Here is a 15,046-nt window from a genome sequence, read left to right on the forward strand (position 1 = left end):
TGCCCTCTCTCTGCTTTTTATATATTTGCAATTACAACCTCAGTGCAGAGAATAATAAATAAGGCGATAAAGGATATCCTTGACGTAAGCCCCTATGTGGAACAATGAGGCCACATGGTTGACCATTTATGAGAACCCTATATTAAACCGATTATATACATTCCATCATCAATTTAATCCAATGAAGGTCAAAACCCAATTTCTGTAATAAGACCTAAAAAAAGTCTCATTCCACTCTATCATACGTTTTGCCCATATCCATTTTAATTGCCATATACTTTGTTTTTGACATGCTTTATTGGTCCGCAGTCCGTGGAACATTTCTTGGGCGATAATAATATTATCAGAAATCAACCTTCCTGCCACGAATGCCGATTGAGTTTCGGATATGAGCAATGGAATATAGATTTTCAATCGCTGACACAAAACTTTCGAAATAATTTTATATCCTACATTACATAACTTGTAGGTCTTTCATAGGATAACCATTTTTAAGTTTTTGTCAGATCAAAAATTCTCACTATTTCTTAGATTCATGGACCCAAATCAATTCAGTGGGATCTTTCATTCATATTTTTCCCACCAAGAACGTTTTAGAAAACTCTTGGACCCTCGAATTTTTAGCATCCTAATTTTGCGCAATTCACAGGGTTCAACAAGCAATCGATATTTCACGATCAAGGGTGTAGTACTATTTGTAGTAGCGGCCCTTCTATATCGTATTAACAATCGAAATATGGTCGAAAGCAAAAATCTCTATTTGAAAGGGCTTCTTCCTATACCTATGAATTCCATTGGTCCAGAAATGATACATTGAAAGAATCTTTTGGGTCTTCCAATATCAATAGGTTGATTGTTTCGCTCCTGTATTTTACAAAAGGAAAAAAGATCTCTGAGAGTTGTTTCCGGGATCCGAAAGAGAGTACTCGGGTTCTCCCAATAACTAAAAAATGTATCATGCCTGAATCTAACTGGAGTTCGCGGTGGTGGAGGAACTGGATCGGAAAAAAGAGGGATTTTTGTTGTAAGATATCTAATGAAACCGTCGCTGGAATTGATATCTCATTTAAAGAGAAAGATATCAAATATCTGGAGTTTCTTTTTGTATATTATATGGATGATCCCATCCGCAAAGGCCATGACTGGGAATTGTTTGATCGTCTTTCTCCGAATAAGAGGCGAAACATAATCAACTTGAATTCGGGACAGCTATTCGAAATCTTAGTGAAAGACTGGATTTGTTATCTCATGTTTGCTTTTCGTGAAAAAATACCAATTGAAGTGGAGGGTTAAAAATAACACTCATTGAAGAAAATGACCAAAATAAGTTTTATTAAAGGGTAAAAATGTATTTTTATCCTAGGATTAACTAATCTAGACTTAGGGTTTAGAGTTAATGGTGGAGTTTTGGGGATAGGGTTTCAAATTTAAAAAAATAAAAAATTAATATTAAAAATTTCAAAAAAAGAGAGGCTATTTAGGTCATTTTCTTTTTTTAAGAGATATTTTTGTGACAAAAACTTAAAAAATATTATTTGAGAGAATTGCCCTAAAAATATTTATAATGGTAATGATTTAATAATTTTAAATTATTAAGGATTTCAACATAATTGACCATCGTGAGAAGTAACATGAGTGAAACACGTAAAAAATTGGCAATATCATAGAGATACATAAATTTAAAAGTACTTTTAGAGAAGATTTTACTAAAACATGAAACAACCATTAAGCTGCTATACAAAAACATTTAGATGATTAGAAGAAAACACGATTTCTTTATTGAAGTTTGTTCATGTGAGAATGGTAAGATCAAACCATTCAAACATTACAATCCAAAAAGCTGAAGATTCAAAAAACTGAAGATTCAAAAAACTTTACAATACACCAAAGGTTTTTACTTGTTAGACATGAAATACAACGGAAAATCGTTGAACTAGAAACCGTTACCCATCACAAGAAACATGATATAACAATTTACCGGGTTTTCGCAGGGCGAAATTCAAATCCTTGAATGATCAAACCACTTTTCCAATCAGGAGTGTTGGTCTTAACAACACTTAGCGAGATATCATCACAACAAGAATCATTGTAGAACTGACCAAGTTCAGCTTCCATCCACCCATCGTCCCTCGCCTCTGGCCTCGTTACATCTCTCCTTCGATCACGACCACGAGGCCCAACAAAGTATATCAACTTTTGAGGAGACTCTTGTCCAACTAACCCAACTCCAGCATCTACCGGCAAATCTCCCAATCCAGGACATCCGTTCTTTGTATTGAACACGATGTAAACCGAGTAACGAGTTCCAGGAGTTAGGTAACGAGTGTGCATCCCTCCACGAATCTCAAACCAACATACATCGATTAGCTCAGCTATTTTTTCAAACCTACATTGCAATCATATTTTTAATTTTCCCATCTTCACAACATCATCAACATAAGAATGAAAGAATACAATGGAATAAGAATAAATACCTAGATTCAGGAATTGATATCCATTGCCAATGTTCGGGACTACTTCCCCATGTGATTGACACTTCCTTTGGAGATATCATAATACATCTTTTCCCACTCGCTTTCTCTAACCAGAAGCTCTATCATTTACGAGGAAAAAGAAGAAAAGATTGAAACATTCAAGAAACCACATCAAATTAATTAATCTGGAGGTTTAATTAATCACATCCTTATTATAATTCTCTAACATTACGGATGAAGGACATAGCAAATATGATTTTTTTTTTTTTTGAAAGTATGATCTAGCGAATAAATCAACATATGTAATCTCAAGTCTCCGAACAACAACGTATAATATTAGTTTGTATAATATTAGTTTCCTCTCAGAATGACTCCTGTATTATCTCTAGATATTGCTTATGGTGTATTTTAGTCGAGTTAAGGACACTTTGTTCTTTAATGCAAGTTTAGACGTTAAGAAACAATTATTTCTATATACATATATATTAATCCTTAGTATTCTCTGGAATCAGATTGAATCCCAGATGCTTGTTCCAATATATAGAGTTAAAACTCAATGAAGATTCTACGCACTTATATCAATTTTGGAGCCCTAGGCAGATCACTATTCTCAGATCTTATAATGAATAGATTTGTAATATACCTTTTTGCCATCTTCGATGAGAAGAGGCTCATCGCAGAGAGCGAAATAGAGCTCCTTCTTGGACGAGAAAACTCGCGAGTATTGTGGAACCAGAGATGTATATTCCGATGGAAGAAACTTCTCCCATAGGCTATCGGATTTAGCCGCCGATTCTAACGTTTTCGAAACAGAAGCGGCGTTGCACGCGTCTCGTGGACTCGTGAAGGAGATAATGCTGGAGATGCAATCCACCGGCAATGAATCGAACGGTGACGGCCCGGAGATGATGCTTTCTCTGCCATGACTTTGCCCCATCGTTGCCTCCATCACATGGAAATCTGGAATCTTAAAATTTGTTCTAAAGTCGCTTCTGTGATCAAACGGTGAAAGAAGAATGATTTGTAATGGAAAAAAAAGACCCGTGGTAGTCGTGTACACGTGTTTACGAAACTACCCTTATTGCCGTGTGCGTCGTTCTCTCCTTCAGGCTACGCGTTATCGTTTGGTTTGCTGATTTATTGAAGGTTATGAACTTAAAAGATAAGCAGTTGGCAACACAGTAATTGGCTTTGAGTACCGACGTCAGAAAAAAAAATTGGCTGAGTATTTTATTCAAAGAAATATTTATGGATTAGGTTTTTTTTACTCGATCGTTAATTATGCTCCTATAAACTATGATAAATATTACAAGAGGATTCTACCGCCGGTAATTCTACCTGCCTTACGAAGATTCACGTCTCATCCTGAGCCGTCCTATGAGATCCATGTCTGACGGTACTCCTTGCGCCATACCGAAGATCTCCTGTATGCTTTTCTCCATAAATCTGCATAATTTACCTTTGTTAGGATTCAAAACCCAGATCTTATGGTGTAGAAACATTAGTGAACCCTTGGTCAAATCACTCGAATAAGAGGGCTTCCAATATTTATGGATTAGTTAATACTTCATAAATTTTATAACGAAGCTATTATTATTTTAAAAATACTTTACAATATATATATATATATATATATATATATCTAAATTATACTGTAATAAAAGGTTTATTCTATTATTATTTTAATAAACAAACCTTTTAGCAAATTTTCTATAGTTAGTATATCTTATATATTAAAACAGAAGTCACAACCTTGATTCATGTGTGATTTTTTTTTAAAAAATGGACTCTCACTTGAAATCAGTTATCATTCATTTATTACTAATAATATATATTAATAATATATCATTCCTAATATAACATCGACTCCTAAAACCCCGGATTGGGTAACAAACTCACATTGATTCATGTGTGATATTTTTATTTGGATCATCATTTAAATTTTTTATTAAATGTATTTTCTTGCTGACAAAAAAAAAAAAAAAAAAATTAAATGTATTTCCTTAATGCTAATATATAATCTTTAAACTACTTAAATCATAATATAATTTGATATCTTTTAATTTAAAATATAAATATATATATATATTTATTTTTTTTTAACAAATGTGTTGAAAAACATTATAACAATATCTTAATTATCAAAAATTGTATATAAATATTTTCACTAATTTTGTAATTAGTAATGAAATTAATGTTAGTATACATTAATATATATATATATATATATAAATACACTCAGTTATCTTTTATAAAATGAAAAAAATATATCAAAATTTACTATTTTATAGTTATATCTATCATTTTAAAATAAAATAGTGTATTTAACTAAATATGGTAAAATTATTTTAAAGTGATAAATTAATATATTTTATTTTCACAACCATTAAAAATTTATGCTAGAAATATAATATGATGGTAGAACGGGTTAACATTAGTAAATTAGATAATTCATGTATAAAATAATCTTATCTTAAACTTTTTTATATATATAGTTATTATCTTAAATGAATAAACATAAAAAAATGTTAATAAATGAAATATAGCGCTTTGAATTACGGTTCATGATCATAATAATTGAATAAAAAATAATTTTAAAAAATATATATTAAAAAATACGAAATATATGTGATGATTTGAAATAATCAATTAACTTACCGCATGAAAACTATCAAATTGTTATATTTTAAATAATTATATATAAACATTTAAATATATAAGTAACTTAAAAAGTATATTCTAATTATGTAAAATATAGATAAACATGAAAATTAATACCCGCACGGTTGTGCGGATCCAAATCTAGTATATATTAAATGGAAGGCCGTAGAAAGTGGAGATTTTTTGAAATGTTTCAATCTAATCCCTTTCTACAAAAGTTGATGGATCAACTCATTTATCTCAAGCTCTTTCTCAAAAAAAAAAAAAAACTCATTTATCTCTTTTATAAGTTAACTCGAAAACACTCTGTTGAAAAAAAAAAAAAAATTCGAAAACACTCTCTTATTGAATTTGTTTGTGTGAGAACGACTAAACATAAAAAACACACACTATGTTACATTATGTTTTGTTAAATAGATAACACCGAACCCACCAGCCAAAACCGGATCCGAGATTTTGTACAAGCCTGAATTCAGTGCCTTGAATGATGAAGCTATACTTCCAATATGTATACTTGATTTCAGTAATATGAAACCTAATTTCATCGCGATCATCCATGAACCCTCCATCTTTCAAGAATTCTCCAAACTTTACCTCCACCCACCCGTCTTCCCTCTTCTCTAGCTTCTATAGTTCCTGCCTTTTCGACTTCTTTCCTTCACGAGTTTCATGTAAAATCCATCCAACTCCAAAGCTTTTCTGGACATCATGAAATCGATCCTTTGTCTTGTCCTTTGTCTTGCAGAGTGTAGACTACGTAAGCTGAGTACTGAGTATCAGGAGAGAGGAATTTAGCTTTCATCACACCGTAGATCTTGAATGGACACCCAGTGACAAGTTCTAAAAAATGATATAAACAATTACATCAATTATCTCAAATGATGTTAGTATTAACATTAATCAAAATAATCGATTTAGTTATAGAATTATTAATAATAATGGAGAAATTAATATTTAATTAAAATGATTTTAATAGTTATATCATTTATAGTTATTGTTTAAAATATTAGTATCATTTGTAGTGTAGAAAACACAAAAATTGAATAAAATAGTATTCATATAAAATTCTTCTTTTCCATTGAAATTATAACGTACCCATTTAAACAAAAAAATCATAAAGAAAATTCGGAGATAGAAAAAGTGCAAATTTCATAAATCTTGAATTCTTCTTCTTGTTTTTTTTTGTTTTTATGAACAACAAATTCTTCTTCTTTCTTTCTCATTCTTTGTATCTCTATTATCATCTTCAGGACCGGTCCTAAGAGTTTGGAGGCCCTAAACCATTTAGTAAAGACTTCAAAAGTTTAGAGGCCTAAATATTTTTTTTTTACAAATTTGGAGACCTATTTAATTACATATAATTTTTTTCAAAAATTTTGGAGGCATGAAACGAGGAGGTGATGCTTATACTCCAGTGTCAATCCAAACATTCCATAAACTAGATCCAAAACTCTAATCACTAAACTCTAAAAAGAAATATAAACTCTAATCCAAATATCAAAATATGCACATAGTACATAATACGAAGCACTATCAAAATACATTATCAAAATAGAATAGTAACAAACGAAATAGCATATTACATATTATTCAAATTTTAAAATGTCTGATTGCAGGGAACGAGGTAATGATTACCCCAACATTAACCAAAACCTTTCATAAACTAAACCCAAAACAATAATCACTAAACCTTAAATAGAAATATAAATCATAATTTAAATATCAAAATATACATATACTCCATAATATGAAGCATTATTGAATAGTAACAACGAAATAGCATAATACATTTTGTTCAAATAGCATAATACAACTGAGAACTTATAGTATATACGAGTGGTGGTGGTTACAGCGGAGGAGGTGGTGACCGAAATCAAGGAGATTGTTGTTGTTTTGAAGAATGTGATGCCAACAATATGAAAACGAGGATTAAGATTTGGTTAATAAGTAAAAGAAATGATGAAAATAGTTACAGTGATAGATATAGACCCAAATGATCGAAATTATTTTTTACAGAAAGTGATAGTGGACTGGAAAAAATAGTAATGGTGGTAGGTAGATGAAGAAGAAGTGTATACACTTATTAACCGACAACTAGAGCTAATATAGTATATATTCTATCAAATAGTGGAGAGTATTTTTTTTAGTTAGATACCTAGTTACGCTTTATTTCATGGCTATCCAATCTAATTTTTCTTAATTAATTTATTTTTGTTTGGAATAATAAAATACTGAATAAAACCATGTCTAGGAAGCAAGAGATTGTAGTGATGGCAATTGGTCCTTTCCATCCCGCCACGCTTCACAGCGGACCACAGTCTCCGGAAAAAGCGACTAAGCCCGTTCCGCAAAATATATGGGGCCTCGATTTGTCTGTCCAAACTCGCCCGTATAGAGACTTTCTACGGATTTAGTTCGCGGACTATATTTGCGAAGTGATTTGCCACATGTTCTTTCTACAATCAATTTCACAAAACAAATATGACATGGCTACTAAAATTGATGACATGGGTTCCGAAAAAATATGACATGAATAATTTCATTTAATGTTGATTTATATTTTTGGCAAACTTATTAGAATACGGTAATAATTCATATATTACATTTAAAATTGATATTTCTTTTTTGGTAATTTTTTAAAAATATGGTAATAGCTAATACATCATCTATAAATAAATATATTCATATATAACATTTCAAATTTTGAAATATTATTATTTTTGTATAATTATACAATTTGTATTATTAAAGCTTTCAAAAATTTCTACAATTATTTAAAAAATTTAAATATCTATTCGTAATATCATTAGTTTCTTATATATCTACAAATTTTATAAATATTGTTTAGGCTAATTTTTTTTATAATTATACAATTTTATTACATTTTTATTAGTTTTATACAAATTGATTTAATATATATCAAATCTATATTAAATATTAGTTAAAAAAATAGTGAAATCTATAATATTTAATAAAATTTATTTTTAAATATAAGTTAGATTTTAAAAATTTCTTACAACACCTAGTCTCCAATAAACATGGTTATTTTATATTATTTGAAACAAAATTATTAATTTCAACACTAAATCACGCATATGATCAAAATAATTTTAGACAAGTCTTTTCTCTTAATCGGCAGACATAATAGAAAAAACCAAATTAAGGGTTTTCGTACGCGAATCACAGTCAGTGTCGTCTCGTGAAACCCCACATTGTCGCTTGATATCTGGTATCGTCTCTTAGAATCAGCGGTTAATACTGCCTTTAGGTCCTTTTTGCACTGATTGCTTTCTTCGGCATTGTTTATGGAAATTAATGTCAATTAATTTGGTTCTGGTTTATGCTTGTGTAGTAGGCCAATGCAATATGAAGGAGATGATTGATAAAACACAGTTGGCGGAGGAGAAACAAGAGTTCCCGGCGTTTCCGTACGAGCCCTACTCGATCCAAATCGATTTCATGAACGCGCTCTATCGTTTTCTCGACAAGGGAGGCGTCTCCATGCTCGAAAGCCCCACTGGTACTTTGTTCTTACTTCTATAAAAAAAAAAAGGCGATTTTATCTGTGGGGGAAAATCAATACTCTTAGGGGTTATGATTGTCAGGTACTGGAAAATCTCTAAGCATTATCTGCAGTGCTCTACAGTGGCTGCTCGACCGCAATGAGAAAATAAACAACAACTCAGGATCATCCGATAAGGTGGTTGTTGATGGTGAAGAAGAAGATGAATCCGAGCCCGATTGGATTCGAAATTTCACTGTCAATAGCCATGATGATGCCAAGACCAATAGGAAATCTCCGTTTAGGGTCAAGAAACACGCCAAGGAGAAAAGAGTTCCCCAAGCCTTCTCCGGAGGAGATTCTGATGCCAGAAAGGGAGAGGAGGAGGTTTCTGGTGAGGCGAACGAGCAGGAGTTTTGTTTGCAAGAATACGAAAGCGAAGAGGATTATTCATCATCATCATCATCTTCAAAGAGAAAACCCTTGGGAGGAGGTTACTACACCTCTTCAGAGGATGAGGAAGATGGCAAGGAATGCGAAGAAGAAGGAGGACTCAAGGTTTTCTATTGCAGCCGGACTCACTCGCAGCTTTCTCAATTCGTCAAGGAGCTGAGGAAGACTGTATTCGCCCAAAAAGTCAGAGTTGTATGTCTAGGCTCTCGAAAGAACATGTGCATAAACGAAGGTCTACCCACCATTATTATCATTCTCTCCTTTTTTTTTTTTTTTTTATTCCCATTGTGTGTTTCTGATATTCACAGTTGCAGATGTCCTTAAGCTTGGGAACGTGGGCAGAATCAACGAGAGGTGCTTGGATTTGCAAAAGAAGAAGACATCTCTAGCCTCTAAAAAGAAGAAGGTACACTTTATCATCAAGTCTCTATCTTGTTAGCTTCTAAGTTCTAAATCGAAGCTTGAACATTTCAGAATTTAGGTACAAACGTTAAGGGAGGACGAACCAAATCATCATCTTGCAGATGCCCAATGCTTAGGAAACAGTCACTACAGAGAGAGTTCAAGGCTGAGATTCTCCAGCAAGAAGCCATGGACATTGAGGATCTTGTCCAGCTTGGACGAGAGATGAGAACTTGTCCATACTATGGCTCTAGAAGAGTGGCCCCTGCAGCTGATCTTATTATTCTTCCGTACCAGTCTCTTCTGTCAAAGTCTTCGCAAGAATCTCTTGGCCTGAACTTGAAAAGCAGTGTTGTCATAATAGACGAGGCTCACAATTTGGCTGACACTCTTCTCAGTATGCACGACGCAAAAATAACAATGTCACAGGTAAACTGTCGTTTCCATCTACTTTCCAAATGCATGTGTTGTTTGGATGAGCTTCTTGCATTTGTGGAATCAATGTTTTTAATCGATTTGTGTTCCCTAGTTGGAAGATGTACACAGCAGCATAGAGAGTTATCTAGGAAGATTCCAGAATCTCTTGGGAGCTGGAAACCGTAGATATATCCAAACTCTGTTGATTCTCATCCGAGCTCTCCTCAAACCTCTTGCCACCACCAGTGACAGTGATCTCAACAGTGGAAATAGTGGGCCTGATCCCTCTAAAAGCAAGGCTTGTGGTGGTTGCTCGATGGCGATAAATGACTTTCTATTCTCTCTGAATATAGACAATATAAACCTGGTCAAGTTACTCGCCTATATAAAGCAAAGCAATATCATTCATAAGGTAAAGTGATCTCTTTTCTCCTGTACATTTCCCTTTTCTCACCTTTGATAGTCAATTGTCTGTGCCCAGGTGAGTGGATATGGAGAGAGAGTTGCTATGTTGCAGAAAGACCCAGCGGCCCATGAGGAAATGAGCAAGCTATCAAGCTTTAGAGCTTTTTCTGATATATTGGTGGCACTCACTCATAACAATGGTGATGGGCGGATCATAGTCTCAAAGATGAGTTCGTCTACCTCTGGCCAACAAGGAGGCTACATTAAATACGTCATGCTCACTGGAGCGAAGTTATTCTCAGAGGTTAGCCTTTCATAAATCTCTTCCTTTCTTTCTTAAAATGTAAAAGTTAATAAAACCAATTTGTAGGTGGTGGATGAAGCTCACGCTGTCGTATTGGCCGGTGGGACTCTTCAACCTATAGAAGAGACAAGGGAACGACTCTTTCCGTGGCTACCATCAAATCAGCTGCAGTTCTTCTCTTGTAGTCACATTGTTCCCTCTGAGAGTATAATGCCAGTCGCAGTTTCACATGGTCCGTCTGGTCTGTCTTTTGACTTTAGCCACAGTTCAAGAAGCTCAACAGAAATGGTGATTGATCCTAATAGACTAGCTTTCTAACTTTGATTGAGAAAGAGTATTGAGTGTAACTTGTGCTTTGACCTTTTGGGATGGCAGATACAGGAGTTGGGACTATTGATGAGTAACCTGGTGGCATTGGTTCCTGAAGGAGTTATCGTCTTCTTCTCCTCCTTTGAGTATGAAACACAGGTACACACAGCGTGGACCAACTCGGGGATACTCAGAAGAATAATGAAGAAGAAGCGTGTGTTTAGAGAACCCAGAAGAAACACTGAAGTCGAAGCTGTTCTCAGAGATTACAAGGAAGCGATAGAAAGCGAAAGAGGCGCAATAATGCTAGCTGTGGTTGGTGGGAAGGTGTCAGAAGGAATCAACTTCAGCGATGGCATGTGTCGCTGCGTTGTGATGGTTGGTCTGCCTTATCCCAGCCCTTCTGACATTGAGCTATTAGAGAGAATAAAGCACATAGAAGGTCTTGGAGATACGGAATCGTCGAAACCTTGTCTGACTTTGGTTGACGACTCATACTACAGTGGAGATGTTCGAGAAGGGTTTGGGGTATTAAGGAGCTGCAGACGGAGAGGGAAAGAGTACTATGAGAATCTGTGTATGAAAGCAGTTAACCAATCAATCGGTGAGTTAATATCTTCATGATTGGACTGAGAATTAAAATGAATGTTCTTTGCCTGTTTGCTTTTTTACAGGTAGGGCAATAAGGCACGCAAAGGACTATTCAGCCATTTTACTGGTAGATGCTCGATACGCGAATGATCCTGCCAAAAGAACATCTCATCCATCCAGCAAGCTCCCAAAGTGGATCAAAGATCATCTTATTTATTCCACCAAAGGCTATGGAGACGTTCACAGACTGTTGCACCAATTCTTTAAACATAAAAATGTCCAAAAATCATCCTGAAAAATAACATTGAAGCATCTATGAGCGAACATGTTGGAGGAGATCTCATGTTGGGTTCCAGTGGCAAACAAGAAGAAAGAGGTATTGTAGTATATAGATAAAGGCTTTCTATTTGCCATATAGGTTACTATTGTCTCCAATCCATTTTGGTTTTTTGTTGATCATGTGTTGATGACGTCTTTAGTGCTTCCATTTATTCTTGATAAAAAAGGAAAATCTTCTGTATGTTGTTGTACAGTTTTAACACGCACAACAGGAGTAGGGTTCGTGGAGATATATGTTCTCGGTTTTGAGAAGTGAACAGCAAGCAGCAGAGAGAAGAGTTTGGTGAGGCAGTCTCATCGTTTAAAAATAAAACTGGTCTCTGGTATATTGTCAAGTGATGCTTACAAAACAGATTTAAAAAGAAAAACACGATCCCCCTCTAGTATTTTCGTGAGATTGTACTATCTCCTTTAGAATTAAAACCAGCAAAGAAAGGTAAGGACAAGAAACTTAGCTGCCAGTAAGATACTTGTGCTCGAGATTAAGAGAGTAGACAAGGAACATCACACGAGAAATGGCTAGATATTCGGGAGGAGAAACCAAATATTTAACTTTTGTATCAAAATAATTAAAAATCTTTAATATAAAAGGTTACAAAATACTCTTATGCAAGTGACTCAATATAAAAAGGCGTAATTGAATTATTCACATAATTTTGATGAATATTTGTTTCCTAATATACCATGGAAAGTTGGTATTACATTACAAGATTGATACAATATATATTAACACTAAAATCATGTATTCAAATTATTTTATCAAAATAATTTTAAATAAATAATACTAGAGAAACAGTGTTAAAAACAAATATCAAATCTCCTATATATTGATTGAAAAGCATTTTGAGGAAGTAATGATGATGTATCGTCTCCACAATGTATTCACAAATATAGCTGATTTGTCATCTCAAAAATAATTTTCATAAAAAGCTAAGCTGATATGTTGTTACCGTATACATTCTCACAAAAACATTAAATTGTTGTAAAATAGAAAGAGGTGAGCCACATGGTGACGCTCTGACAGCGTTCATACTCACTTCGATCTCTAGTCTAGACCATTTCGATGGGACCAGGATATTTGATTAGAAAAAAAAAAAAAATAGAAAGAGGTAGTATTTTATTGTATTTAATAGATAGCTTTATAATTATAACAAAGACAACATATATATGGGAGATGGTGGAACGTGAGGGAGAGAGAGAGTGGAATTGTGTTTCTTGACTATTATTGTTCATATTCGAAAGTACAAAGTGAAGATGGAGTATTTATACTACACAAAAGTCAAGACACGTATTTCCTCATTTCTTAGTGAAATGACATCTGCATAGGTGACAAGGACAACTAACTTTCCAGGTGTTGAAAGCTGGATAATCATTATCTCCGGTACCTCCTTAATCATCCAACTTGTATTTCAGACAACCTCGTTAAAAACCTAGTCATGAAAAAATCCGATGGGATAAAAACCATGATAAGAGAAAAAGAGTAATGTGACGTAATCTACCAATGAGAATAATGGACATAGCCTTATCTTCATAGGTCACACAAATGTCGCATTCCGATACCGTAAACGTGTTTTCGGAACGTTGTAGTCGGAAGAGTTTTTGTGAACAAGTCAGCTGGATTGTCGCATGACCGTACATACTCAATGTCCACCTTTTTATTTTTCTCGAGCTCCCTTATATACGAGAAGAAACTTGGAGGGATATGTTTCGTTCTGTCACTCTTAATGTTGATCGACACAAGCCGAATTATCTTCAAATGTTTTCGTCGGCTCTTTCTCGTTGACTATTCCGCTTAATTCATATACGTGGTGACTCATTGACCGAAGCCACACATATTCTCGACATGCTTTGAAGAAGTCGAAACCTAAGATCGTTTCTCGGAACGCTATGTAATCGCGGTTTCACCAATTGTAAAACCATATCTAGTTTGTGTTTGACTTTATAAATAGCATGTATCTGCAAAACCATACCAAACTCGGGTTTTCTAGAATAAATTAACCCTAATTTAAAACATACCTTGGAGAGAACGGATATTCTCGACGCCGTTCTAATTTATATGAATAGGAAATGAGCAGGATCTTGCAAAGACATTAGTGTATAAAAGTATATTTAATCAAATACAACTCGCAAGATATATAAGCTCACATATGCTTTATTACCATTAGCATCTCCAAAGTACTTATTTATGTAAGATCTTACCAGGATCTTTTAAAACAAGATCTCTTTTAACATCGAGAGATCTATTTATCATTGGAGTACTCGAAGGAGTCGCTTTATTCATACAAAAGAGTTTCAATAACCTTTTCGTATGAATTGATTGATGCACAATTATTCTTTCTCGGAGATGCTCTATCTGGAGCCCAAGACAAAACTTTGTCTTGCCGAGATCTTTCATTTCAAACTCCTCTTTCATATGAGTTCGAGCATCATCAACCTCCTTTTGAGTTCCAATTATGTTCAGGTCATCTACATATACATCAATCACAAAGCCAGATGACGATTTCTTTATAATCCATATAGTGATCGCTGTAACTGACCGAACAAATCTCCCTGGATTTTTCTTTCAATGCCCTTGGCATTTTCAATTCATCAGGGAGTTTCATATATATATATCGTTATCCAACGATCCATACAAATACGCAGTCACAACGTCCATGAGATGCATTTTAAGATTTTTAGACGCCGTTAGGCTCATCAAAATCTAAAAGTAATTGCATCCATTACCGGGAAATACGTTTCCTCAAAATCAATTCCCGGTCTCTGAGAAAAACCTTGGGCAACTAATCAGGTTTTATATCGTGTTACTTTTCTCACGAATACCCACTTATACCCAACAAGATTTATATTCTCAGGCGTTATGACTATCGGTCCAAAGACATTCCTTTTATTTAGGGAGAATAATTCAATTCGAATGGCCTTCTGCCACTCCTCCCAATCATGTCTTTTAACATTCCTAAATGGACCTTGGATTGGGATCATCATTTTCATGATCGATATCTTTGGACAGAAAAGGAGAACATTCCATCAACATCTTTTATCTATTACTTTCCATTAAGGGCGTAGTTGATGGAAATCTCATACTTTTCTGTTCCCTTCTCGTCATCTGGATCATCTTTATCTATGCATTCTTTCAGACATTTTTCAGTAACAGGTTCTTCTGGAACCTTTCCATTTATGTCTTCTTTCAGA

General features: G+C 34.1%; 2 protein-coding genes across 4 annotated transcripts; one reads left to right on the forward strand and one right to left on the reverse strand.

Annotated features, from left to right (window-relative positions):
• Positions 1–579: 579 nt before the first annotated feature.
• Positions 580–3,570, reverse strand: LOC106428505 (F-box protein At2g02240). Its single transcript, XM_013869271.3, has 3 exons — positions 3,118–3,570; positions 2,475–2,593; positions 580–2,386 (listed from the first exon to the last, which is right to left on the reverse strand). Exons 1-3 carry the CDS (start codon positions 3,421–3,423, stop codon positions 1,975–1,977), a joined length of 837 nt encoding a protein of 278 aa, XP_013724725.1. The 5' UTR covers positions 3,424–3,570; the 3' UTR covers positions 580–1,974.
• Positions 3,571–8,238: 4,668 nt separating this feature from the next.
• Positions 8,239–12,343, forward strand: LOC106428474 (ATP-dependent DNA helicase DDX11-like). Of its 3 annotated transcripts, none has more exons than XM_048748548.1 (11): positions 8,239–8,364; positions 8,488–8,655; positions 8,741–9,322; positions 9,405–9,496; positions 9,565–9,921; positions 10,022–10,321; positions 10,391–10,618; positions 10,685–10,906; positions 10,994–11,531; positions 11,602–11,894; positions 12,052–12,343. In XM_048748548.1, the coding sequence occupies exons 2-10, from the start codon at positions 8,502–8,504 to the stop codon at positions 11,811–11,813; spliced, it is 2,685 nt and encodes an 894-aa protein (XP_048604505.1). In that variant the 5' UTR covers positions 8,239–8,364; positions 8,488–8,501; the 3' UTR covers positions 11,814–11,894; positions 12,052–12,343. The 3 variants fall into 3 exon arrangements, with proteins under 3 accessions (XP_048604505.1, XP_048604506.1, XP_048604504.1); XM_048748549.1 differs by lacking the exon at positions 8,239–8,364 and adding an exon at positions 8,385–8,403; XM_048748547.1 differs by lacking the exon at positions 8,239–8,364 and having other exon boundaries at positions 8,410–8,655.
• The last annotated feature ends 2,703 nt before the right edge of the window (positions 12,344–15,046 follow it).

Source organism: Brassica napus, chromosome C2 (genome assembly GCF_020379485.1).
Source record: "Brassica napus cultivar Da-Ae chromosome C2, Da-Ae, whole genome shotgun sequence".
Lineage (NCBI taxonomy): Eukaryota > Viridiplantae > Streptophyta > Magnoliopsida > Brassicales > Brassicaceae > Brassica > Brassica napus.